This window comes from Cricetulus griseus, chromosome 3, assembly GCF_003668045.3.
Source record: "Cricetulus griseus strain 17A/GY chromosome 3, alternate assembly CriGri-PICRH-1.0, whole genome shotgun sequence".
Classification (NCBI taxonomy): Eukaryota; Metazoa; Chordata; class Mammalia; order Rodentia; family Cricetidae; genus Cricetulus; species Cricetulus griseus.
The window spans coordinates 58,175,943-58,203,234 of record NC_048596.1 but is presented as its reverse complement, the minus strand read 5'-3'; the positions used below and the strand labels follow the sequence as shown (position 1 = coordinate 58,203,234).

The 27,292-nt window shown below is 49.4% G+C and overlaps 1 protein-coding gene across 1 annotated transcript in view; it reads left to right on the top strand.

Moving 5' to 3' along the window:
* Positions 1-27,292, top strand: part of Kcnq1 (potassium voltage-gated channel subfamily Q member 1) — a 326,442-nt gene that overhangs the window by 77,081 nt on the left and 222,069 nt on the right. Inside the window, exons 3-10 of the mRNA XM_027408856.2 lie at positions 4,890-5,016; positions 5,420-5,498; positions 5,853-5,949; positions 6,623-6,763; positions 13,876-13,986; positions 15,037-15,132; positions 17,135-17,257; positions 18,180-18,321. Of these exons, the coding sequence (XP_027264657.1) occupies positions 4,890-5,016; positions 5,420-5,498; positions 5,853-5,949; positions 6,623-6,763; positions 13,876-13,986; positions 15,037-15,132; positions 17,135-17,257; positions 18,180-18,321 (916 nt within the window). The remainder of the gene's footprint in view (positions 1-4,889; positions 5,017-5,419; positions 5,499-5,852; positions 5,950-6,622; positions 6,764-13,875; positions 13,987-15,036; positions 15,133-17,134; positions 17,258-18,179; positions 18,322-27,292) is intronic.

The following is a 27,292-nucleotide window of genomic DNA, read 5'->3' as shown; positions in this document are numbered from 1 at the left end:
ACACAGCAGTATCTGTTTTGATTTGTATTCCCACAGTTAGTGACATAGAATGTCTATGGCTATGAATAACATGTTTTTCATTGTCTTTTGGTAGCTTTTTGTTTGTTTGTTTGTTTTAGACACAGTCTCATTTAACCTAGGGTAGCTTCAAATTTTCTGCATAACCAGGGATGACCCTGAACTTCTGATCTCCCTGTCTCTGTGTCCCTAGTGCTGGAAGTCCAGTTACATAGTACCACATCTGTTTTATTCAGTGCTGGGAACGGAGCCCAGGGCTTCATGCATGCTAGGCAAGCACACCATCAACTGAGCCTCAGCTTTGTTTTAAAAAATAATTTTAAAGTATGTAGATCACTGCTTTGACATACAGCTTTCAACACTTACTACATGGGAAATAAGCAGACTGTGGCTAGGGTCTGCTTCCTGGTCATGGCAGAGGGCGCACCATGTGTGTGGGGACACACATGTTGGGAAAGGGACGGGCTACAGCATCCTGCAAGGGGCACACTGTTGGGATTGTTCCTTTCAGAGCCTGTCCAAACCTCTTTTGTTGGCACTGGTGTTTGCATGTCACTAGACCACCCCCTCTCATTTCTCTGACAGAGCTTCAGGATGGGTAGCAGGCAATATGGCCTCTGCTGTCTTTCTCCAACTCCTCAATGACCTAGAGGAAACAAGTGCCAGTATGTCAGAGTTGGGGTTCCCTTGCCTCCCCAGGGGTCTTCACAGCCAGCCCACCCACCCGTATAACCATTAGGTCTGCCGTGCACAGATGATCACCAGGATGAGGTCCTGGGGCCCCTGCATGGTCTGGGCTCATCTTCTATTCTGACTCTGGACATTTCCTGTCACAGAGCAGGTAACTGGTTGGTAACTGGCTCTTATGTCTCTATCCTCCATCCTAGGCCACTTTTCAGATATATCTTGGTTTCTGTCTCTAATCCCACAAGACCCTAACTTGTATACATTATTCCTACTCTCAGCTGCTCCACAAACCTCATCTTTCCTCATGTGTTTCCAGTCATGCTCATGTGTCAGTAGTAAACCATCTGAAGGGCAGCTAGCCTCACTTGCCACAGTCTACTCCCAAACCTGAGAGTGATGTTTCACCCTGCCCATGAGATCCTCTGCCTTGGGCCCAAGTTGTCTATTCCTACCACGGGTCCTTGGTCATGGACTTTCTTTCCTCTTGTGAGAAGAGGCATGGTGGTCCTGCCTTGGTGAATCCAAGAAAAGCTGCATGTACTATGCTTGCTGTTTGTCCCTAACACAGGAGTCTCCGCCATGAAGTCATCTGCAGCCAGGATTAAGCCTAGCTCTAGTCCAAGGAACAGTGGTCAGGGTGGGAGGGGCCACTGTGTTCTCTTGCCTTTTGTCTCAGCCCAAGATCGTTGGCCCAAGGACAGCCCTTTCTTTTATGTCTTTGGGACAGAGCTCAGGGCCACACTCCATCAATGTCCCCTGGCCTTGAGTCCTTGATTCTGACAGCATGTGGATTCCTCTGGGAGGCCTTTTAGGGGGTTGGACAATGCTGGGTACTTTCGGCGGGTACTCTTATTGGTGGGGGAGCATATACTGATGTTTAGTTAGCTCTTCCAAAACTCAGGGGTGCTGGGATGGCCTAAGCAGGAGAGGTTAGGAAGCGGGGGTTAGGAGAGTATATCCGACATACCAAGCCTCTGAAGACATGGAAAACAGAAGATGTGATGTGCCTGGGGTCTAGGAAGGAGCTTGGGGTACACTGGGCCATGAGAGCTTTTGGGTAGGTGGTAACCTTTGACATCAAGTGGAGAGTAGGAGTGGGCACAGGGTAGTAGCAGGTATCTAAGTGTTCTGTAGAGATGTTTAAGGCCTCTCATTCAACATTGGGACTGTACTTGGATTACTTGTACAGAACAGGTGAGCATGCTAGGAGAACAACTGGTCTGTTGTAAAGAGGCTGACCTAGCCTCTGCTAACCCTGTTGTGTACTAGAGTGCTTTTGCCTGAATCAAACTTGCCTACAGTGTGTCTCCTACAGACACACACTCCTGCCAAATGCCAACCCCTTACTGGAGTCCCAGTGTGACCTTTGATCCGAGGGCCACCCCTCCTAGCTCCAGCATACATGCAAAGCTGATGGTGTTGGAGACTGTTTTATCTCTGTCCAAACAATGGATCTGGCTGTGTCCCACCCGGGGACAGGGCTGTTTTCCTCAGCCCCTTTCCTACCAGCCACTGAGCCCTACTGATTAACTCAGCCCTGCCTGCCCTGAACACAACTAGCCAGACATTTTCAGGGGATGATGGGGCCCAAGCTCTCTGAAGCCAGACTTCACACTGTGTCCACATGCTGAATAGGATTTGGAGATTTGTGTAAGGGGGTCCTGTCGTTTCACAGGGCCAATCCCCAAATGGGTTTTCCTCCAAGTATTAGGTCAGGGGGCACCTGTAGTCAACAGAAGCCATTGCTAAGGAGGTATTTGAGTAATGACAAACATCTAAATGAGAAAAATGCACTAGATGACCAGCCAGCTGGGTGATGGATGGCCCATGGAGTTGGGACAGAGGCCTGCTGCCTGAGCTAGCACTGTAACTACCTAATGGGGACATTCATGGTCAGAAAAGCTCTCTCCCATAAAGTCACATTCTGTGGTGGGGACTGGGAGTGTGCTTTTCATGTTGGCCAAAGATATATACAGTACTTTGGGCATCAATCCTACAGGCCCATGTTCTCAAGAAACAAAGATGAATCAACATCCTTACAACCGAGCTGTTCACAGATTTGTTTGTTCATTTGCTCATTCATTCATTCATTCATTCATTCATTCATTCCACAGGCTAATAGTGAGTACTGACTGGGGTGAATGAGACTATGGTTCCTCCCTGGTATGCTCAGTCAAACAGGGCCCACCATTGCCAGCACCCTCTTACTCTCCCACACTTAGCCACCAAATATTCCCCCATTCTCAATGAGTCTACGGGCCAAATGCTTTTCTCACATGGAAGGAGGTGTGAATCTCTCCCAGGCCTACCATCAAGTCATTGCTCTTGCCTGAAACACGAGCCAGGTGGTATACTATTTTGTCTTAATTAAGAGCATTTGTGTATGGTGGGCAGTATTCAGCCCCCACTCATGGCGGACTCTCTGGCATGGCACTGGTGGGGGCAGGGCCAGCCAGTGTTACCCGTCAAAGAGGAAGTCCCCTCCAGGGCCAGGCTCCTGAGGGAGGCAGGCAAGGAGCCAGCTGGAATCAGGCCTGAACAGCACAATGCTTTGTGGCTTCGCGGGTTTGTGGCTTTGCACAGTCCCCTAACATATGTGGGAGTGGTTTCACCTCCTCACCCCAGGCCTTCCCCAAGGGCCTCTTACCAATGAATGCTGGCTGGGAGCTGGGGTACAGGTTTGGGATAGGGCTCAAGACCTTGGGGGCCAGAATGGGATGTAATTCCCAGGAAATATGCATTTACATCAAATCCACCAATCACCCACTTGCAATGGGCCACTCACATTTCCAGGCCATAGAGAGACTAAGAGTGAGACCTGAGCTTCCCAGGAATGGTGCAATCAGGAAGGGGATTCTCACTCTGGACAGTCAGCCCCTGTGACAATAGCCCTGTGGCAGGAGCTGGGAAAGAACCCAGACTGGCAGCAGAGTATGGGCACCCCAGGTCAGGCTCCCTGCCATTACTGTCCCAGTGCAAGCCAGCCACTGCTTCACCCTCCAGATATTGTGCATATGACAGGCCTTTGGGTATTTCATCAAAGAGGCAGATAGTGAAGGATAGAGAAACGGAGACTATGTGCCGATCAAAAGCAAGGCCCTACTAGCCTCACCTTGACCTCTCTCATGGTGATTGTCAGGTCTTTAGTGAGTGTTCCTTCAGTTTGTGTCAAGGCTGTGTGAGCAGGAAGCAGCACAGTAGCTCTCACCCAGTACTGTGAGACTGGGCAGGCCTCAAGACTGCTGCTAGGTGAATTCTAAATCGTAGTCAGAGGCTGAGTCAAGTGACAGGGAACCTCTGTCTAGGTGTTGATTTTACTGAGAGAGCTAATGGCTCCACTTTGTTTTTGAATTTGGTTCTCACACCATTCACCTGTATTTATCTGCTGTCTATTTGCCTTTCTCTTCACTTAGTCAACCAACCATCCATCTACCCACTTATTCATCTGCCCATCTCCTCATACACCCACTCTTCCATTCACTCATCTATCAATCCACTCGTGTATCTATTTGTCTATCCACTCACCCATCTACTCATTTATCCATTCACCTTTCTGTCAATCTGTTCATCTACCACGTAGCCAAGAGTATAGCCTGGGTTCCTCTAGCTTATAGACCCCTCCCTTTCAGAGCCCTGTGACTTGAGGTCATATGTGGATACAAGGAGAGCCCTGGTCTATGCTGCCCATGCCCTTTGTTTTATTCCTTCTATCATCTCTGGATGGGTTGGGTTCTTGCACCCAGACCTCAGTAAAGGCCACAGTTGGTGGATATGGTGTCTCTAGAGTGAGCAGATCTATGAGGTGTAAGGGGGGCAATCCTCCAAAGACATATCTTTGAACCCTCACTTTCATGTGCAGGGCTTGGGCTCTGTGGATTCCATGAAGCTGGACAACCTGGACAGCATTGTGTTATCACACTCAGTCATTATCCCCCAACCCTGGTGAGGAGTCTTCCCTAGAGAGTTGTAACTGACCAGTATCCACCATCAGGGTCCCTGACTTAGTGTATTGGCCTTTCCAGGCAGGTGCTACTGATAGGTACCACCTGTTATTACAGATGGATACCTGAGCCTGCTAGTATTGAGTATCCTTCAGCAGAGGTTCCTGGCATGGTAACCTGCTATAGGTGGTCCAGCCTAAGTGGTGGTAGCCTCTGATACAAGTTTACTGCCATCTTCCTCAGGAGATCGTCCTGGTGGTGTTCTTTGGGACAGAGTATGTGGTCCGCCTCTGGTCTGCAGGCTGCCGCAGCAAGTACGTGGGCATCTGGGGCCGGCTGCGCTTTGCTCGGAAGCCCATTTCCATCATTGGTGAGTCCTCCTACCCATCCTACCCCACACTCCTGGGTTCAGAAGGACATCCTTCATTACAGTCATCCCCAGAGTCCCTATGGACTGAGACACTCCTCCACACATTATTCTTGTACAAGACAGGCCCTAAGGCCAGCAGGAGTTATGCCCAGCTCCCCCAGCACTGGAGCCACAGCTTCAATGTGACTCTTTTTGCTCAGCATGGTTTGACAGAATTTAGGCTCTGTCTACTCTGTCTTGGGTAAAGACACACGCATGAATGTCCCCCATCTAGATTGCTCCTGTGCCCTTAATAGTTGGGTCCCATCTTGGTTGAGTGTCACGTCACCTGGAGTGGGTGGTGATACCTCCCCCCGCCAGATTTCTGGATGCCAGAAGTAATGACCAGCTGCCCCTCCCACAGACCTCATCGTGGTTGTAGCCTCTATGGTTGTTCTCTGTGTGGGTTCCAAAGGGCAAGTGTTCGCCACATCGGCTATCAGGTATGTTGGCTCTTCCATTTCTCACTGTGAAACAGGACCTACTACAAAGCTCCCTCCTCTTAAGTAGTAGCCTTTCCATCCCTCTACCTGGTTCTTTCATGGTGGGTGGGGAAACGGCAGGGTGGCCATAGTTCATAGTACTGAGACAGTAGGCAATCCTGGGTTCAAGGCCTGACCCTAGCACTTCCTAGGAGTCAGGGTTCACAGGCACCTGTAAGAAGCAAGATGGCCCCATTACAGAGTGACATATGTGTGTCTCCTCTACCCAGTGGAGGCTTAGTGGGAACAGGAACATAGGCAGCAAATGCTTGTGACCACCATGGTCCTCTCAACCCTTCTCTCCCTGCTTCTTAGGGGCATCCGCTTCCTTCAGATCCTGCGGATGTTGCATGTTGATCGCCAGGGGGGTACCTGGAGGCTTCTGGGATCTGTGGTCTTCATTCACCGTCAGGTGAGTGAGCCTGGTATGGGCAGGACAGAAGCTGGCCAACCTACAACAGGAGGGCTGGAGATTCACAAGGCCGGGATACAAGGTTGATGGTACCTAGCACCTGGACCCCAGCTGAGTGACCCAGGATTCAGCACAAGATATGTGGGTCTGAGGACAGGGTCCAGAACCCCAGAGCCTTCCCAGCCTGAACCTACTCCACATCCACAATGATAGCATACTTGGCCTGCCAATGATGCAGAGCTAATGCCACCTCCCTCAGGCTGGGGACAAAATACCACTGGGCCCTATAGAAAATGTAAGATGAAGAACAGATTTAGGAAGTTCAGAAATCAAGGATGGTTGCAGTGGTGAGGGTCTCAGATAACCTTCCAGAGGGAATTCTTTCTGAAAGAGGTTTCTGGGGACACCTGACTCTCAGTTTGTCCTGTCATGAAAATAGAGGAGGCTTCATGGACCTCAATTCAGCATGAGGCCTGAGACTGCCTCACTGCCAAGTGGTATTATCTGTCACTTTCAGGATTTTTGAAAACTGGGTTACTCTGGAAGGTGATTTCTGCATGTATAGCATGCTGTAGCCAACATAGTATAATCTAACAAATGCTGGAGCTTTCTACCAAGGCACTTCTCTCACCATAGGGTATGTGAGCATGGCTGATGTGTTATCTGTCCCCAGGAGCTGATCACCACCCTGTACATTGGTTTTCTGGGTCTTATCTTCTCCTCCTACTTTGTCTACCTGGCTGAGAAAGATGCAGTGAACGAATCCGGCCGCATCGAGTTTGGCAGCTACGCAGATGCTCTGTGGTGGGGGGTGGTAAGTTGGAATCTTTAGCTGGGGTGTCTCAGGTGGGAAACATATGGATCTGGGCAGCAGGGTTAGGGTATTGGGCTCTACTTGCTCCATTTTGTTTTGCCTCCTCCACTGAGGCTGCTACACAATTTGCACTTTTCACCCACACAATTTGCACTTAAAGCCTACAGTATGGGTCCCTGTGTACTACAGTGAATGTTCCCTGGTCTCAGCCTTGCAATTTGAACATTGTTGTCTTTTACCTTCTGTTTTGGAAGGGAAGGCTGATGGGACAAGGGAGTGCATAGTGGCGCTTGGTACCTCAATTGTGTGGTGATCTTTACCCTGGAGGGATCCTGGGCTCAGAGTTCAGGGAGGGGTCAAATGCATACTTTACATGTCTTTGGTGTCTGTGCTGACCCAGGGAACACACCTGTGCCAGGGATCAAGGCATGAGATGACATAATACCATCATGGTCCTTGGGGGCTGCGAGAAAGAAGCAGGGGTTTCTGTGGATGTGAGGTCTGCACAGTCCTTCACTGCTTCAGGCAGCAATGGTGTGAGTGACAGCCAGGCCCTAAGGTTATGAAGATGGTCATAGGCCTCCTGGGATAGGGCGACTCCAAAACTACTGAGTTACCAGTCTGTGTAGAGCCTGGTGTGTGACAGATGACCTCTCATGCTAGGACTGACTGTCCTAAGGTGTAGTGATATTGTGTGCAGGCTTCTCTCTCTCTCTCTCTCTCTCTCTCTCTCTCTCTCTCTCTCTCTCTCTCCCTCTCTCCCTCCCTCCCTCTCTCCCTCCCTCCCTCCCCCCCCCTCTCTCTCTCTCTCTCTGTGTGTGTGTGTGTGTGTGTTGGGGGTCGGATATGACACTCTCCAGAAGTCAGCAGGCAGAGGAGAGAGAGGTTCTGGTGAGGATAGTGCTGAAGAAATCCAGGTACACTCTTAGAGCACTGGTCCATGACCTTGGAACCATTGCTCAGGGTCTAAAACCCTCTGGCTAAGGCAATTTAAGGTGTTTTCTGACTGTCAGTGTCCTCCAGATTTTGATGGCTTCCACATGGCCTTCAGGTCCTCTGAGAGCTGGCTTTGTCTGCACATTGAATGTTGAGGAGTCCTAAGCTATAGGGAACATGAATACCTGACAGGAGCACACAGTTCAGAGCAGTTGTGGACTCCCCCTGACTCTAATTCTATCTCACCCCCTCAGCTGTAAGGGCAATAGGCTGTCTAGATGTTATACAAAGAGGAACTATCATGCCTGGAGGAGCTGCCAGGGCTGGCGCCCCTGGGTGGGCATGAGGATACCAGAGCCAACTCCATCCTACCAGCACTCTCAGTCTGTTGGCCTTGGAGCTCACTAGGCTTGTGAAAAGGTTGGTTAGATTGTGACGGCTAGAAAGGGACAGCACAGGCTCTGGGAACGTGGTGCAGGGCAAGCAGTCATACATGGTGGTGGTGGCTGCATTGGGCCATGGTTTAAGTGCCCCAAACACCCCAACCAGGAATGACCAGTCTCTGAGGCCTGCTGACTCTCAGAGCTTCTAGATAAAGTGGGGACTGGAAGCTAGGGCAAACACATGTCCCCACAATTCCGTAGTGCCCCCAGGAAGCAGGGCACACAGCAGGATCTCTTAACAGGCTGAGTCAGTCTGTTTTCCAGAAGTTTCCAGCATTCTAAACAACTTAGGGAAGATAAGAACATACTGACAAGCTCCCAGGTTGGGATAGGACCCAAGATTCATCTCTGTCTAACCATTCTGGGGGTCAAAGTCTCCAGATACCCTGGTATGACAGGAATAAGCAGGAATGGTAGGAGAACTCAGTGGCTCAGTTAGGAAGCTTGTCTGTGGTAGGGGGACACGTCCCAGGGATGTAGCTGGGCCTGCATGGGGAGGGGAGCAAGCTACTCCAAGTCAGAACTCTCTGATGGGAGGTGGGCAATGCTGGCTGAGACACAGCAGGAAGTGAGTGGGTGACTGCCCACAGTGTGGCTGTTAAGTGGTGTCCAACCTTAGCAGTGCCCAGGCTTGGTGCTGCCCTGCCTGCATTCCCAGCCTCCTGTAGGAGCTGCTTCCCAGCCCCCTGGCCCCTGGCCCCCCAGTCCTCGGCAGAGAGGCGCCCCCACTCCCACACCTGTGCAAACATCCGCCCGCCGGCCGGGAACACGGCCCCTTTGTGCCCAGCTTGGCACCGGTGCTCCGGCCTACTCTGTCAGCTGCAGCCCGGGCCTCGGCCACAGCGCACCCTGGACTGGCCATTGTTTCCATGAGGCCCTGTGCCCTTGGCTGCCGGGCCCCCCAGCACCCAGCTTAGGGGGCCAACAGCCCCCATTCATTCAGCGGCTGTCTCTGCAGCTGTCTGGTGGGAGCAGCCCAAGGCTGTGTTCCTGGCACCTCTAGGGTAATCAGAACTTGAGTGCTGCAGGACAGGGGCAGCCGGGCTCAGAGTTCTGTAGCCTTGTGCCAATGAACAGTCATCTCCTTTGTCTCCTCTCATTCCTCAAGGGGAGTATGGCCCCACCCTACCCTGCTCCTGGTCTCATCTGTATAAGGGGGGGGCGTGTGAGCACCCACAGGTGAAAGAGTTTTCTGAAGGCCAGACCCCTCTACTATCTGCTGTATCTGCCCCAAGTCAGGCCTCAAGCCCTGTCCCCAATCCGGCTGGATCCCGGGAACTGAACTAGCTTCCCCTAAGGTACAGTGAGATAGGACTGGGCACAGAGGCATGCCTGTATGGGTGGGAACACCTCTCACTTTGTTAGCCTTCAGAGGCTGTGTTGAAGCTGAGGGTCCTTGGCTGGCTAGTGTTTGTTCCCTGAGCAAGTAAACCAGATGAATTAAGGCAGGACAGCCTGTTCATTGCCAGCAGGTGGATTCGGTATGTTCTGTTCTGTAGAGAACCCACAGCTTTGAAGACCAGAGTCTTGAGACTGAGGCATGGGCAGAGCTATGCTCACTTGGAAGGCTCTGGGGGAGGGGGCTTTCATTATTAAGTCTGGTTTCTGTGGCCTGAGCATCCTGTGTTGTTCCTTTATGTTTCACATGGACACATGTCACTGGATTAGAATCCATCCAGGGGACCCAGAAGGAAGGCTATAATTCTGAATCAGAGCATAGTCTCTCTGTGTGTTGCGGGGGGGGGGGTTGTTGAGCTGTGTGGGGGACACACTTAAGTCCAGAATGTAGGTATCCAGTATTTTGTGGGGTTGCCTGTCTTCACAGACCATGGGTTCCCACAGCTGGAAAGCAAAGGGACTGTGTCCCCTTCCTCTGGTGTGAGGTCCCAGAACCCTGCCCTCCCCCCAGTGTAGTGTTCAAGTGTGACTGTGAAGCGTTTGGGGAGCTCCTCAGACTTTTCCTTTACCTCTGGGACAGAATGCATTTGTTTGTATTACGGTTTGAGTGCAGGAAAAGCCGTTTCTGCAAACACAGCTCCTCTGTTTAGTGCCTGGGGGTCTCTGAAAACAAGCGGCTGCTGGGCTCTGTTTACCCCGAGTGGATAAACACAGAACTTCAAGTGAGCAGGCTGGAACCCCACCCTGTATTCAATTCCCCTAAAAAACCCAGTCTGACAGCACTTCATTCCTCACCTGGAGACTCTGGAAAGTTCCCACCTCCCAGACTGGACTGCATCCTGCAGAGTCAGGCCAGAGGGGCCTCAGGGTAAGGAGGTCTCCTAGCCGGTCACATGCAAGCTTTGTAGAACTCTCCATGGGAGGCATCATTCTTCAGGACTATTCTGACTATGGAGACATGAAAGCCAGAGCAGGGGCCAGGGCTTGAAGCTCTCAGCCTTTTCCTCTTCTATGTAGGTTCTATGAGTATCATGCAGCAAAGGTTGAGGGCCTGCTAGGACCCTTGCTAGCTCTCCCCAAGGAGGGATCTTTATAGGATTACTAGGAGTCTATAAAGCATGCCCTTCTTGTGGTTGTTGTTCAGTAGCCAGTGCCTACAAGATGTGTTACATAGATTCAGCAGGTCTGGTGATGGTAGTACACAGGGTTTTAGCTCATGCCATCGAGGAGGTGCCTGTACAAGTTTCAGCGATAGAGTTTCCCAGATATCCTGCAGGAAGCAGACAACATCAGAAAGTAGTGAAACATAGAGGTACAGGGGTGACACAATGTGAGGCCGACATAGAGACCAAGCTGTACTCACATTCCATGTCCACAAACATCAGCTGTGTGACCCTGGGTATGTCAACTAGACTCTTTGGGCACACCTAATCCATAAGTATAAATAGGGGTTAAGTCAGTGAACGGGAAGGAAGCTGACCTCTAGCAATGATTGTGATCAGAGATTCTGGGAAAGACCACCTCCAGACTCAAAAGGAGAGGATTAGGTACCACTAGTTCCAGAAGTCAGGGACTACTAGTTCCGGAAGTCAGGTACCACCACTGGTTCTGGAAGTCAGGTACCCCTAGTTCCAGAAGTCAGGTACCACTAGTTCTGGAAATCAGGTGCCACTGGTTCTGGAAGTCAGAGACCAGAAGTTCAGGAAATCAGGTACCAGTAGTTCCAGAAATCCTTCCAGTCTCTTGGGAGCCTGTTCAGGAGGATGAGGGGGACCATGAACCATAGCTGCCCCACAGGTTCTGTCCCTGGGCCAGTGATCTGTGAACTCAAGTGGGTATGGTTCAGGTGATCTACTATTGGTTGGGTCCTAGAAAGGTCTCCTATGTTCATTGGTCCAGGAGACTTGCAGATCTGGCTGTGGCATACAAGTTCTAGACAGCTCTATAAAATGTCTCATTCCTGAGTTGCTGTTTCTGTGATTACAGGAAAAAACAACTTGACAGAGACAGGCCACCTGGGAGTGAAGACTCATGAACTGGACTAGGAGGTCTGTGGTGGCCCAGGAGAAGGACAAGGGTCCTAGTAGTTTAGGTGATCTCCAACAGGGGACTGGCCAGCACTGCACTGGAGTCTTTCTTCTGCTGATCCTAGAAGTGAAGGGGGCAGTTAAGACCTTAGGGAAAAGGCATGGGCATGGCCTCAGGTCTCTGCTGCACAAGTGTTTCCTCCCCATTCACCTATGTTTCTTCCCAGCTTGCCATCTAGACCATTACCTTTATAGATGTTTTCCTTCCTTTCTTCCCCCTTTTTTGGGGGTGGGGTGGGGACTGGGTTTCATGTAGCCCAGACTAGCCTCAAACAAACTATATATCCCAGATGACCTTGAACTCTTGCTGGCTGCAGCCCAGGCCTGCCTTTATAAGTAGCTCCTGACATGAGCCTGGCTCCCTAGAGAAGGCAGCTGTGAGCCAGCTCTCACATGTGGGGTGCAGGCCCTCTGGGAAGACACCACTAGCGAGGAGCTTCAGCTCCCTTGGGCCCTCTCATCCAGCAGCCTGCTGGCAGCCATGCCCTCAATCCCAGGAGTGGCTTGACTTCAACTTACATGATCTGAGCTGTTTCAGGTGTGTGTGCATATAAGATGTCTGGGAAGCATGTGCCCTGGCTGTCATACATGGGTGTGACCTCTAGACCTCTTTGTGAACTTATGTACATCCTCATGGTCCCTCAGCTCTGTCAGCAGTGTGTGCTCCCAATTGTGTATTCAAGTGCAAGCGGGTGTCCCTGTCTCCATGTGAGGCACGTTTACAACTGTATGGCCACATATGTAGAACAGGGTGGTCCCTTAAAAGGGCCCAGCCATGAATGGTTTGCTATGCCCTCTGTTTGTGTAGGGTGTGGGTTTGTTTAAGGATAATGACACTGTGGGGAAGATTCCATGTGGGCAGTTGTGGGAAACACCAGTATGCAGCCTCTACAGCCTGGTGCAGCACTGAAGGGCTGGCCCAATGGTGGCTTGGCCCCAACTGTGGCTTATTCTGTTGTTTGCCAGCCAGGGAAATTAACATGTTGTTTCATGACCTGTTAGCATATTGGCCAGAATGACAAACTTGGCACTGTGGGGTTACTCCTGCTGTCCTTGTCCTCTGCTCCGCTGCTGTAGTTGCTCAGAGTGCTTGCCTGTGCTGTGAGCACCTATCCCCATATCCACTCACGTGTATCCTCTAGTCACCTTTGACTCCCATAACTCTCTTGCCTTTCCCTCCCCCCCAGTGGCCACTGGGGAACGGCAGTGGTCCAAAGTACAGTCTGTCTGGGAATGGAGCGGGCAGTGATGGCCAGGAGGGAACTTGGGGCTTCCTCTCTGGGCCTCACTTCAGTTGGAGTTTATTAGATTGTGCTCCCCAGGCCCAGTACTTGCTGACCCTGTTGGGCAGGGGTCACTTAGGGGTTCTCATGAAGATCTTGGCTGGGTTGTTGTCACTTGGCCCCTGGAGTGACAGCTTAGGTGTCTAGAGTGAGCAGGCTATGAAGACGTTGAATGGGCAGGTTCTCTGATCACACTGACCTGTCTTAGCTGCAGGGCTGATCTGGACAGTGTGTTGTGACCCCAATGACTGTGTGAGAGTGTGTGTGACCACCCTAGTCTCCCCAGCAAGCCCAAGGCAGCCTCATGGTGTGACCTAGCAGTTAGGCACAGCCAGGGTGGGCCCCCAAGTCCCTCATCAGAGGCCTCAGGAGCAAACCTCAGATGACAGCAGGGGGTGGCCTGGGGGGGGCAGCCCCTCACTCCTATTGTCCCACTGCACACCCTGGACGCTGCTCTCCCACCGAGAAGAAGGCTAGAGCCTTGTCTTATTCTCTCTGAAAAGAAAAAATGAAACATCTGGATCCCTGGGCTGGTGGCAGGAAGCAGCATGTCAGCCCCATCGTGGGGTTTTGTGGACTGCTGGCCTCAGTGGGAGCTTCCTGCCTCCTGGGGGCCAGTGTACTGCAACTTCGGTGGCCAGGACAGGGCTCCTTGGGATGGGGCAGGAAGCCTGGCCCCTGTGGGTGGGCTCTGAGCTGTTTGCCTGTCCTGCACACCCCAAGCTCTCTGCAACCAAACGGCTGTGCCATCTGTGGTAGTCAGAGTTGAGGGACTAAGGAGACAGAAACTTGAACCAGCTTACCACAGTGCTGTCCCTGACATTTCTCAGGACTACAACTCACTATTATGGTGGATAGGGTTTTAGGTTGTCTCTCTTGTTATCAAGACACTGGGTTGGGCCTGGCAGGTGTCCTTTCTTGTTTTCAGCCCACCAGCCACTGACTTCAGTCCTTCTTCCTTGCAGGTCACAGTCACCACTATTGGCTACGGGGATAAAGTACCCCAGACATGGGTCGGGAAGACCATCGCCTCCTGTTTTTCTGTCTTCGCCATATCCTTCTTTGCACTCCCAGCGGTGGGTGCCCATCTGGACCCTCTCCCTTGTTTCCTATGCATCCTGGCCCCAACTCCTGAGCATCCCTTGAAATAGAGTAAGAGGCAGCCTGTTGTGGCACTTGACTAAAGCAGTAAGGGGAGCAGATGGGCCAGAACCTGTAGTCCTACTCTGCAGCTAGGAGTGGCACTGTCTCATGACCTTTCCAGAAATCACAGACATGTGTGCTATGTGGGATGCACACTGGTTACTTGTATATATGTGTCATTGTAGGTGTGTCTTATACATGTTGTGTGTATATACTGTACATATCTGTTGAATGTATAAGTATCTGTGTTGCATTTGCGTAGCATATTTACCATATGTTCTGTGTGTGTGTACGTGTGTTATTTATGTATGTATTTGTGACTTCATGGGTGTCATGTGTACACATATATTTGTACATATGTTCCATGTCTATATAGTATCTGTTGCATGAGTCTCTATAGCACATGGGAGATAATGCGTGCTCATGTGTCTGTTATTTGTGCATGTGTAACATATAGACATAGGTCATGACATAGTGTGTGTGTCTCCTGCATGGCCCCCAGCTGCTAAAACAGCAGTCTTTCTCTGCCACTGCTCTCCTTGCCACCTGGCTGCAGTAGCTGTGGGCTCCTTGCTAAGGACAGCTTCAAACTCCTGCTCCCCTAGGGTGTGGTTCCTCTACCCCAGGGGCACAGGCTGATGGCTAACCCATCTGGCTTCTCACAGGTGGTGCCTAGGAATGGGTAGAGAGACTCAGGTCTCTTTTGGAGCCAGGCTTCATGTTGAATCAGCCTTGTGAAGTGGGGTCTGCCTCCCCAGGTGGCAAGGTCAGACAGGCTGAGCCTAGCAACTACCCTCAAGTGAGATCTGTTGTGTCTCATACCTACCTCCTGGTAGTGCCTGTCTTGTCATAGCCCTGGGCTGCTGTGCAAGCCTGGTCCCCATGTGCTTTTTGTCTCTCACTCTTTCTTGGGACCTTTGTCCTCTGCTGGGTACGGGCCAGCATGGCCCATGTGACAATGGATACCTTCTGTCCCTTACCAGGGGATACTTGGCTCTGGGTTTGCCCTAAAGGTCCAGCAGAAGCAGAGGCAGAAGCACTTCAACCGGCAGATCCCAGCGGCAGCATCGCTCATCCAGGTATGTGCTATGGCTGGTGGGCTGTCTGTGCTATGTGCTTGGGCAGTGGAACCACTCCCAGCCATGTCCACTGCCAGAGAGGAATGGGTCCTTTTGCCGTGGCTCCTCCCATGGTAAGGTGGCTTTCTAGGGAAGTACCCGCTGTTGGGGTGGCAGGATGGGCATAGAATGCAGGACTATCACTGTCCATACTATTCCCATTGAGGGCCAGACTTGCAGGCTAGGTTGAGTCCTGACCATGGCTACTCAATCAGTCTTTACTCCTCCAGTCATCTCTGGGGACAGGGACAAGTCAGAGGCCCAGTGGGATAGGACCCAGCCTGTACAATGACAGTGCCTCTGGGAGGCCTGGCATCTCTTAGGAGCTGTGGTCATTGGTGACAGTAGTTTGTACAACCGTCAGATAGCACAGGCCATGTCTCGGAAGGCTGGGAGTTAGGGGACGACAGAGCCTGAGAGCAACAGGGCAAGAAGGTTCTAAAGGTAGCTGAGGAGAGAACTGGACTGCCCTTTGATGCAAAGAAACCTGTTGCAAACTGGGTCTCGGTGTTTTTATTGCTAACAGAGCTGAGGAGTGGTCAGGTGAGGGCCCAGAGCATAGATGTTCTGCATGAGCCAATATAGCCTGGATGTGGACGTAACTCTCTAACCAGTGTAATGGCTACGATCACTGTGTGAACTCCCCTAGATCAAGTGGAGCTGTCCATATAGGGTGTGCATGAGACACAGCCCTTGGTAGGGCCTCCAAACTGTCCCAGCTCATAGTTATCCCTGTCTGAGTTTTGCATCTGTGCTAGATAGAGTGGGGCTGTTGCCCAGAAGCCTTGCCAGCACATAGAACTTTTAACTAGTTTTACTTTCTTATGCTCATAGGGCCTGTAGTAACAAAGCTACCATGATATGCCTCCATAAGAGGCTCTGGCATCTGTTCCTTCCTCCTCTTGCTCCCTTGGCTCCTTGGAACCGTCCAGTGTCTTTTCCAGGTCACCTTGCTGTGATGACTATGGGGAGGGCTTGTCCCTCTAGAATGTTAGCCAAGAGCTTTATTTGTAGCCATCAGAGACTCCTCATAGCCACAGGCTAGGACTTGAAGGCCCCGGGAGGCCTCACCTCCCACTGGTCCCTGGAGCCTTACTCCACACCCTGCTCACACAGGCCTGGGCAGCCCCTTCCCACTATCCTTCTCTGGGTAAACTCTGGTGGTGTTGGTTGTTTTTACTCTTTTACTCTTGCTCTTTGTTCTTTTGGGGGGCCAGCCACCCAGCTCCCAAATAAGTCACACATGGACAGAGGCTTATTTTTACTTGTAAATGCCTGGCCTTAGCTTGGCTTGTTCTTAGCCAGATTTTCTTAAATTATCCCATCTACCTTTTGCTTCTAGGCCTTTTTTCCTTTTCTTACTTCTAAGTATCTTACTTTCACTCTTACTCCATGGCTGGCTGTGTGGCTAGGTGACTGGCCCCTAGCGTCTTCCTCTCCTTGTTTTTTCATTCCTCCCTCTTATTCTCTCTTCCTGCCAGCCCCGCCTATTCTTTCTCTTGCCTCACTATTGGTCATTTAGCTTTTATTAGGCCAATCAGGCGTTTTAGACAGGCAAAGTATCACAGCTTCACAGAGTTAAACAAATGCAACATAAAAGAATGCGGCACATCTTTGTATCATTAAAACAAATGTTCCACAGCATAAGCAAATGCAACACACCTTAAAATAATTTTCCACAACACTTTAGTTGTCTAACTTTCTTAGTTGATACGTTTAGGGCTTGCTTCAGGTCACTCTTCAGCAGGGACTAAGGTAATAGGCGAAGGTCTTGGTAGCATCTGAGCTATGACTGATAGATAGCTGATACATGAGGTAATACCCTTCTGAGCCCTACAGGGCCAAGTCCTGCTGTCAGGGAAGGGGCCTAGGAACAAATTGGGGAGCTGAAGATTTTCCAAGTGCTACCTTTGAGTGCCTGGATTAATGACCCCTCTCTCGTTTCCCCTCTGCCTGATATCAGACTGCATGGAGATGCTATGCTGCTGAGAACACTGACTCATCCACCTGGAAGATCTATGTCCGGAAGCCTTCCCGGAGCCACGTTCTACTGTCCCCCAGCCCTAAGCCTAAGAAGTCTGCCATGGTAAGCAGCCTTGCCAGCCACCAGGATGGGGACTGCATATTAGCAGTGCAGGAAGCTGGAGAGGCTGAGCATGAGACCCTGGGTATTGCTATTGAGGGTAGGACTCATCAGGGTACCACGACCACTCTGAGGTCAGAGGAAGTCTGACTTGATCCCTGCTGTTCTCATGTCCTCCGCTGTTGGAGCCATATTGGACTGGCCATGCCAAGACCAGGATAGGTCTAAAGAAAGTGCTTCCAGAATAGGTTGGGCTGGCTCTACCAGTTCCTAGAAGAAAGCTCTTGAGAGGACCCTGGTGCTGGTTTCCCTTGGTTGGGTAAAGCAGGCAGAAGGGGAAAATATTGGAGCTCTTGACTATGGAGGAGAAGTTCCAGCAGCTGTGGGCTCCATCTGCCTGGAGCACTGAGGAAAAGGTGGGGGTTCTTCCTTTCCCAGCTGTCACCCTCACTTTCCTTAAAGAGACAACCTTCCCAGCTTCCAACTGTCACTGGACACTTGAACTTGCTCTTCCCTGTGTCTGGATGCTGTCCGTGGCTTTACTCCCTACTCCCCCACTGTCTCTAGGAGACCTCTTTAAAGAGGCTCCCATGCTCCCAGTGTACCTCCCACCACGTTCTTTGCTGCCTTGGCCTTCAGCCATACTGTCCTGGTGTGAGCTTGCATATTTTTGTTTATCTGCCCACCTTTCTTAGGCTGTGGCTCATAGAGGGCCAAGCAACACCCTGACTCCTCCAGCAGCAGCAGCACGCTGAAGCCTCACTCCACCAATGTTTGAGGGTCCTGGAGCTCAGCCCCTGACCCAAGTTCCTTTGAGGGTACATATTTCAAGGCAGAACTTAGGACTCTACAGGGGCTCTGGGGACTGGTTGATGATCTGGCAGGTGTTGCTCAGGAACCGTCACTCATCATGTGGACATTTTAGGTAAAGAAGAAGAAGTTCAAGCTGGACAAGGATAACGGAATGAACCCTGGAGACAAAATGTTCAATGTCCCTCACATCACATATGATCCCCCAGAGGATCGGAGGCCAGACCATTTCTCCATTGATGGCTATGATAGCTCAGGTAAGCAAGCTCACATGTGTGTTAGGGGCAGGGCATTCAGTGCTGGCTCTGAAGCAGCATCAATCTAGCTTGGGGAGCTCCCATGCCACCCATTCCCAGACCTCTCCTGGCACTCTGTCCATAGGGCCCCATGGCATATACATAGGCAATGCCTACCTTGGGAGCCCAAGCGAGGTCTCTGCTACAGGAGGATGGAAGGCAGAGTAGACCTGGAAGCTTCTGGAAATGTTGATGCCATGTTCCCCTTTTCCCCAAGGAGGTACTCACTACACAGTCTGTTAAGAGGATGCCTTACAATGTTGGGGGTCAGCATGGCCACAAGAAGGAAGGTGACACAGATGTCCTATTCACTGGACTTCTCTCTTTCAGGACCCAAGTTCTGTGTTTGAAAACTAGTTAGGGTGACCTCTTAGAGGTTTGTCCACTGACAGGGAAGTGCAGAGGTGAGGGTGGTAAAGGTGAGAGCTCTGTAGGCCCTGGAGGGCCAGCGACTAGGTGGTGAAGTCATGGGGACATATGGCATTGGGGTCAGCACCTTGATGAACAGACATTTCTTATGCAGCCCTAGGTTTGTATCTGGTGTTGCCAGAGCTATTCCTCTATATTCATCCTACTGTGGGGCTTGGATGAGGCCAGGCATATGGGTCCTGGTGATAAGAAAGCAGACCTGTCCAAGGTTTGGATGCCTGGGTCTTGGTTCAAGTTTTGCCTCCGTTAAGCCACAGAGAGGCTCTGTAATACACATGTGAGAAGGGGACTCAGAGAGGTCAGACATATTTTCTAGTCCACACAGTGGAATATGGCATGCCCCCAGATGTGCCTCTGGATCACCAGCTATGGAGCAGATAGGCTGTGGATACTCTTGACACATCCTTCCTTTGGTCTGGAGACCCCCCTTATCAGGTGACCACAGCAGGAGCACAAGGTATCCAGTGACCAGAGAGACTTCTCTGGAGGTAACATGCTGTTTCCATTATCATGGCATACTGTCAAGCACTTTCCCACAAGACAGGACTTTATAGGTCTAGGATTCTCATATTCCTGGTCCCAGATGCAAAGTGGACATTCTGAGCTTGTAACATAACCCTTGGGAGACAGCACAGGTGGCTGTGGAAGGCACCCACTTCTCCCTGCAGCTCTCATATCTCTCTGGAAGCTTCAGTGCCTAGCTCAGGGTGAATGACTGAATTCTCTAGCAGCTGTCTATAACTCAATTTAAATGGTTCTGGTCTTTTTCTTCCTCTGAATCAGTGTGGGTATTGAGATAGTGATCTGTCACTAGGACCGGGATGTGGCTCAACTCACCACATGATTTTTGCCCAGCATCTCCTGGGAAGCCCCTTACAGTATCCTGCTGACCGATTCCTCTCAGGACTATGTACTGAGATAAATGGTCCAGACAGCCCAGTGCAGTGATTGAGTCCTCTGACTCAATCAATTAGCAGACTGTTACATGGCAGTTGCTCTTCTAAAGAATCTGGATGAGGATGTGCAAGAAAGTTCTATGCAAATGTTTTTCTATTTTATCTAAGAGACCTGAGTATCCATGAATTGGGGAAATCCAGAAACCACTTCCCAAAAGACAGAGGAGAGACCTTGCAAATATTCTTAAAGTCTCTGCCCAAGATGGAGTCCTAGGTGGAGGAGAAATTTGACTGAAAGCACAAAGAAATGATGGTTGGGCCTCAGCACTTGAGGTTCGGGAGAGTCCTCTTCCACATGTAGTGGTGGAAGGTTGAGGCAGAGGAATAGGTGTTCATCTCGCTTCCCCCTTGACTACTTGCTCACTCCAGCAATGTTAGGCAACCCAGGGCCTGGTGCTGGCTCCTGTGCTCCTGATTTTGGCAGTCAGAATCCCGACTCTTGGTCAGAGTTGTTCCTGCTTTCTTTCAATGAATCACAGGCTCCAAGGGAAGGCTTCATTTGAGTGTCCTATTGGGGACTGGACATCCCATTTAGGTGTCTGGGCTGCTAAGAGTCATGGCCAACCCCATGTGCCATGTGGCCAGGTCTTGTGCCTGGCAGGAAATAGGCACTGATATTTCATCCTTGGTAGTATGGGAACTAAGGGTCCAGACCATCAATGTGTGTCCAACATGGTCTCCTGTGTTGATACTCTGCCTCTCTGTTGTACTATCATTTAGGTTTGTTCCCCTCTTCCCAGATTTCTTCCCAATTCCCGGGGCCTGCCAGTATGTTTTGGGACGAAGTAGAATGTTCCAGAAACTTCCAGCTTGTTGGCAATTGTAAGGACAGTTTCAGGTATAGCAGAGGGTGACCAACATTGTTCCTCATCCTTCTTTTCACAGGTGTCAGGGCCCCCGTCTACCAAGTTCAGCTTGTCTGAGGGCAGCTGACCTGTGTCCTGTGTCACTGTTCCCACCACTACATCTTGGCAGGAGGGTGGGAAGTGTTCAAGAAAGGGGCTGTGGCGGTTCTTTGCTCCTGAAGGCTACCCTAGGCATTCCGTCTGTCAGGACCCAGCCTGGGCCCCACTCTACTGAGCGCCAAGCTGCTGCGTCCTCATCAGATGGCATGGGGATTTGGCTCAGGGCTGGCCACATCTCCATGAGCCCCTGGGACATACTCCCCGCCTGCCCACTGGAGCGGGCACAAAGGGCAATTGTGCCAACAAATGCCCAGTGCCCCTGCAGCTCTGCTTCAGGGGTAGGACCATTGTCTCAATGCAAATAGGGGCTTTCTGCTAATGCTAATGGGCAGGTTGGGCGTGAGCAGAGGCGGCAGGGATGCAGCCCTGTGCCTGCCCAGGAGAAGCATCACTCGATGTTTTGTGAATACGGGGCAGCAGTGTCCCTGCCGTCCATTCAGCCTGCTTAGTGTTATGAAGTCCGCAGTGATGTCTGTGGCATGTTAATGAGGTACACGAGCGGAGAAAGCAGCACTGCTTGTGGAATGCTCCCACACCGCGCCGTCTCTTTCTATTAATGAGATAAGTCAGCCTAGGCCAGAGCCACCATAGTTTGGAGACTGAGCCACTGGTCTGGCCCCGCTAAGGACCTGGGGCAACCCCTACCCCACCGGTTACCTGATATTCCCAAGTCTCCTTATCCAAGAAGCTCTTGGGAATCTTGAGCAGTCTGGCATGGAGACGGGGTGCTAATCCCAGTGGGGGAGGGATATCATCACTGGGAAAGCCCCAGAGTGTCTGCTCCCACGAGGCAGAGCCTAAGCAGTCACACTGACTTGTAGCGCCAGGCCAAACCAGGACTTGGACATCATCTGTGTGTGAGAACTAGGAAGCCATTATCTTGTCCTAGCATAGGACACATACCTATTCGTGGTGTGCAAAAGTCCACCTACACACAGTCCTTTCAGTGTATGCTGAAAAGTGGGATGCAGTGCTGTTCCCAATTAAAAGATGACTGAACAGAGCCCAGAATCTTTCAGGGACCTCCCAAGGACATGCATGTGTCCTAAGGAAACTCTTCTGGGCTCACCTATGAGATATGTGCAGGTATGGTGGACTAGGGCTGGTGGAAGCAGGGAAGGGAAGGGGTCTCTTTGTGGTAGCATCAGGGCCCACCCCACTCTGCAATGAAAATGGGGTATGTGCCCCCTTGTAGAGAAGCACTGTGAAAAGTAGGCAGGAGTCTGCTCCTCCCTCAAAGGCCCACCACTCTTGCCAGGATCTTGTGCCTTTAGTGGAAATGGGGGTAATGTCCACAGCTTAGAGAGGGCACAGGGAACTGTCTAGGCCTGAGAGGCATTGTCTCTCACTCTTGGTGGACTCAAGTCACATGACATTCAACTTACTAGCATTCAAAAGCGATTGATATCCAGGTCCAAGGAGGAAGTGCGGAGCAAGGCCCAGGGCTCTAGATGATGGAGAAGCCCGACATTGGTGACCTGACTATTACTGCCCATAGGGATCCTGTGGACTCACATGTGTGTAGATGGAAGTTTCTGTCCCGCCCAGTCCTGCAGCCCTTTAGTCCCAAATAAACACACAGAGGCTTATATTAATTATAAACTGTTTGGCTGATGCCTCAGGCTTCTTATTGGATAGCTCTCTCTTGTTAACCCATTTCTATTAATCTATGCATCCCCACATGGTCTTCACTTATCAGAGAATGCGTGGCCCTCTTTCTTCCATGGAAGCTACATGGCATCTCCCTGGCAACTCACTCTCTGAGTTCCTCTTCCCTGAATTATCCCAGACTGGTAGCCCTGCCTATAATTCCTGCCTGTCAATTGGCCAAAACAGCTGTATTCATTAACCAATAAGAGCAACATATATTCACAGCATACAGAATATATATCACTTGTGGGTTTAGTGGACATCTAACACACTGGCAGCCATTTATCAGAAATGGAGTGGAGACATTATATGCAGAGATCCTGCTGTGGGTAGGACTGGATTGTTCCCTCAAGTATGCTAGGTCTGCCAATGTGTGCCAAGTGGCAGCCCTGACTCCCAGGAATTCACAAAGCTGTCAGTGATAGGTGCTTTCTGGGTGTACTCTACTCCAAATCGGGTGCCTGTGTGTGAATTTCTATGGCCCCCACAGGATTACATTTTCAATGCTTTGCTGATCACTATCTCATGTAGACCCATCTCCTGAGCCCCATGAGACCTGGGTGTCTTCTAGGTGCTGTCATCCTACCTACCCCCCCCCCCCACAATACACACATATGTAGGCTGGTATTGCCCAGTGTTTGGGTTTTGCCTTTTTAAACAATTCTCTGTATGAGTTATTCACATTACTACTGGTGTGCACCACAGAGGCTTGCTCACAGATTCAGCTGAATTTTCTTTTTCCAGGAATCTAGGCTTCTTCCATGGATGGTCTTGGTGAGGATTTAGCCATAGCTGGGTTGCATCTTTTAATTGTTCCTTGCTCGTGGATGATGGTTCAGTTGGGGAGAAAGTTACATGCACACACCTCTTTGTACATGGCCTTTTCACCCCTGGTAACTCTGAAAATTCTCCTTTGAGTTTAGTGTCATATAAACTACGATGTATCAAAGTGGTGGATCATTTTTTTAAACATGGGTTGTGACTCTTGAATCTGAGAGCTTGTGTCTTTTATCAAGCAAGCAAAGCAGCTCATATATCTACTGTAAACTGTTGTATACCTACACATATGTTGGGAGTCAGAGGACAACTTGGGTATCATTCTCAGAAATACCATCTCCTCCTTGGAGATGGAGTCTCTCGTTAATGAGTTCATTAATTAGGCTAGACTGGTTGGTCATTGAGCCCTTGGAGTCCTCCTATCTCTGCCTCTCCACTGCTGGGATTGCAAACTCATGGCCACTGTACTAAGCAGTTGTATGTGTTCTGTGGATCAAACCAAGGTCCTCATGTTTGTGAAGCAAGCACTTTCAGATTGAGCTATCTTCTAAGCCTCCCTTCTAGAATCTTCTATTAAACCATCTCACCTTGGCCTTGGCTGTCTCATGTCTTTCTTAGGCTATCCATACTGTGTCTATACTTGCTGCTGTTTCTAACTACAGGGATGTCTCATCCACTGCCTTACCCATCCACAGAGACAGTCATTTTAGTTACTGTATATTTTCTCATTTCTATGCATCCTCATGTGGAGCTTTAAATCATCTTGGTTTTAGCACCTTGTACCTCTCTCATATTTCATATTACAACTTTTCATTTAGAAGTCATGTGAACATGTTTATTTTGTGGCCTCTTTTGATAAGTTCAACATCAGCAGTGCTTAGAGTCTAATTCCATTTACTGTGGACTCTTGTTCATAGTAGCTTTTGTCTTGGGGGATTCCTGGGGGGCCACATTACTCTAGAGATGCTGTACCTTCTTTCATACAGGGTAGTTCTGAGAACCCATGCAGGATCTTTGGGGCCTCAGCTTTAGTCTGGATTTTCTAGAGAGCTCCTCTGCTGAGAGTAGAGGGAGACCCATCTCTTAGAGAGCAAGTCTCTGTCATACAGGTCAAGCAGGACCCTTTGGTTTTATAGACCAGGAAGAATAGACCAAGACAAATGAATTTCCTTCACTCCCCCATCATTCGCCTTCTTCTTTAGGGGCCATCAGAGTCCACACATGGCTACTCGGGTACACTGAGTCCCAAGCCACCTGGTTCAGGTTGGATGTGTTCTGCCCTGCTGCACCTGCTCTGTTGTCAGTTCTCAGGGCTGATTCCAGAGCCACTTTTATCAGGTGAGCCCAGAGGTATGTACAAGCAGGTGTTCTGTTTCCACAAATTTGCCTAGGTACTTGCAGGGAGTGGAATTTTAGGAAGGGTCTGCTTGCTGCTCAAGACAGAACTTCCTCTCTGTATCAAAGAAAGCTCTCTCCACGAAGTCCAGAGCTCGTCTGTAGTAGATTTAGAATCATACTCCTCAATACTTTGGGCTGTCTTGACCTTGGGGAGGCCCTGGAATCTGTAACAGGCACCCAGGTTACTATGAAGCAGGTGGTGTATAGATTAGCCTTGGGAAACTCCAAGCGTGAGGTCAGTCGGTGCCAGCTGTAGAGGCAAGAGCAGTTCTGTGACTTCTCAGTCTTTCCAGTATGCTGTCCCAGAGCCACCAGGGTGGAAGGACAAGACCTGAGTAGGCTTATAGGACAATAGTAGGCTTATAGCTCCTTCTGCCACATGCACCTGTGTTCTGGGCCTCAGGTGTAATATAGCCCAGGAATTTGGCTGGAAGGACTTAATTAATACTTAAAATTACCCTCCCAATTGTCACAAATGACTCACAGTAACCTCAGGGTCCCGAGGAAGTTAGTCAGGACTTTGGGGCTAGAGAACCTACCTCACTGATGGGATGTAGACTATGGTTGGCCAGTGGGAACACTGCTCATAGCTTCTTGAGTATGTTTTAAGCCTGGATCAGAACCTTCTCATCAGTGCTGCATCTGGACTCTCATTTCTATGCCCAGTGTCTTGATGACTCCTCTTCTCTTTGACATACCATCCTGCCTTTTCACCTCCTGTTTGTCCTCTCAAGTCTAGTCTACATGACCAATGAATAGATTGACCAATGGGTCCACCTTGGATGGAAATGTGGGCTGCTAATGGCCCCTGTATACCCAGAATGGTCATGTGACTTATAAGAGCCTGGTTTCCCCTTATCTTTCTAGCAATGCCTTACTTAACCATTTCTGTCTTGACCCATGGCTGGGCTCTCCCACTTGGCACATCTGTCCAAAAGTCTTTACACTGCAGCCTGTATCTTTAAGAAAATATATCTACTTTGAAGTTTTAGAGATAAATTGTTTCTGTTTAGAAAAGTAGATTATATTCATTGTGAAGCATGAACACAGAGAAGATGATTAAAAAAAATAACCAGCTGCTGTCTTACTGTTGTTAAGGTTTGGACAACTGTCCTCTCCCTGGCTACACCCCAGCTTTGATGACTGTCATCCCTGGGTTGGGTCCACACTGAATGCTCAGTTTTAATCCTGCTTTTATCTACTTACTGTGACATGAGCATTAATGCCTGTCATTTTAAATTCTTTTGAAACTGGTTTGTGTTGTTTCTAGGCAAATATTTATGCCAATAATTTTGTGGTGCTCACCTGCTACACAGACTCTGAAGGCTAGCTTAGATCTTATGGGAAAGTGCCCATGAGCTTTAATTTTTTTTTATTTTGTTGGAATTGGATTCAGCACGTTACTCTTCTGAACAGGGATGCTTCTGGCTTTTTAAACTTATTCACCCAAAGAGGAAATAAAATCCCAAATTTGTGGCTATTTAGAAAAATAATGATGAAAATATTCCTTATCAGATCCTATGATATATATGTAAGGTGTTTAAATTATTGGTGACTAACACATTGTTACTTCTGTTTTAATTATGTGAGGGGGTATATGAACATAAATGCAGGTGCCTGAATAGGCCAGAGCTGTCAGATCTCTTTGAGCCGGAGCTATAGGGGCACCCAATGTAGGTGCTAAGAACCAAACTAGAATCCTCTGCAAGAGCAGTATGCTCTCATAACTGCTAAGCCATCTCTCCAGCTCCATGAATTTATGTTTCTAAAGAACTTACTATTAAGCAAAATGGAAAACAATATAACATACAACATATTTTAATATGTACAAAAGGAGAAAGAAAAATCTATAAGTAGTGTTAAATATTTTAATACTTCTAATTCTAGAGATGCTATTGTGAGACATAAAAGTCAACAGAAATACAGACCTGAACAATACTTTCAATCAAGTTGACTTAACTAACCCTGGTAGAACATTCCTCCCAAACCAGTGGGATAAATATGGCTTCCAGCTACACAGAGAACACATGCCAAGACAGACCATATCCTGAGCTGTGAAAAAACTTCATGTTTAAAATTATTCAAGTCATGTGTCCTTTCACCACAATAGAATTAAATTAAAAATCAATTAAAAACAGGGCAAATTCTGAAATATATGGCAAGTAAATGCATGTTTTCAAATAATGTAGGGTCAGAGAAGAAATCTCAGAGAAAATGTAGACTAAAAACACAGCATGCTACAGTTTGGAGGCACTGATAAAGCAGTTCTTGGAAGGACCATATAGCACTATGCAAGCACTTCAGAGAACGCCTCACATTGGGAACTATAAAACTGCTAAGTAAACCAAAATAAGTAGACATAAAGAAAATAAGGATTTGTGGCGGAAAGTAAGAAAATAAAAACAGGAAAAAAATAATGAAACCAATGTTGATTTTTAAAGCCACGAAAAAAATTAAGTGACTAACCAGCTAGACTAAAAGAGAAAGAGTGATGTCGTAACTTGTCAGTGTCAGAAATGAGATACTAGGCTTTGTGCAAATGACAGGATGTAAAACCACAAGACTATCCTTTACAACTCTTTGTTACTAAAGTCTACAACTTAGATGAAATGGCAAATTTCTTGGGAAAGGTAAAATGCAGACGGATGTAAGCAAAGTATCATCTGTGAATACCAATAAAACGGAAGAGTACTTCAGGACCATGTTGTTTCCTGATGAACCCTGTCATATGTTTAAGAAAAAAGCAAAATATAGATA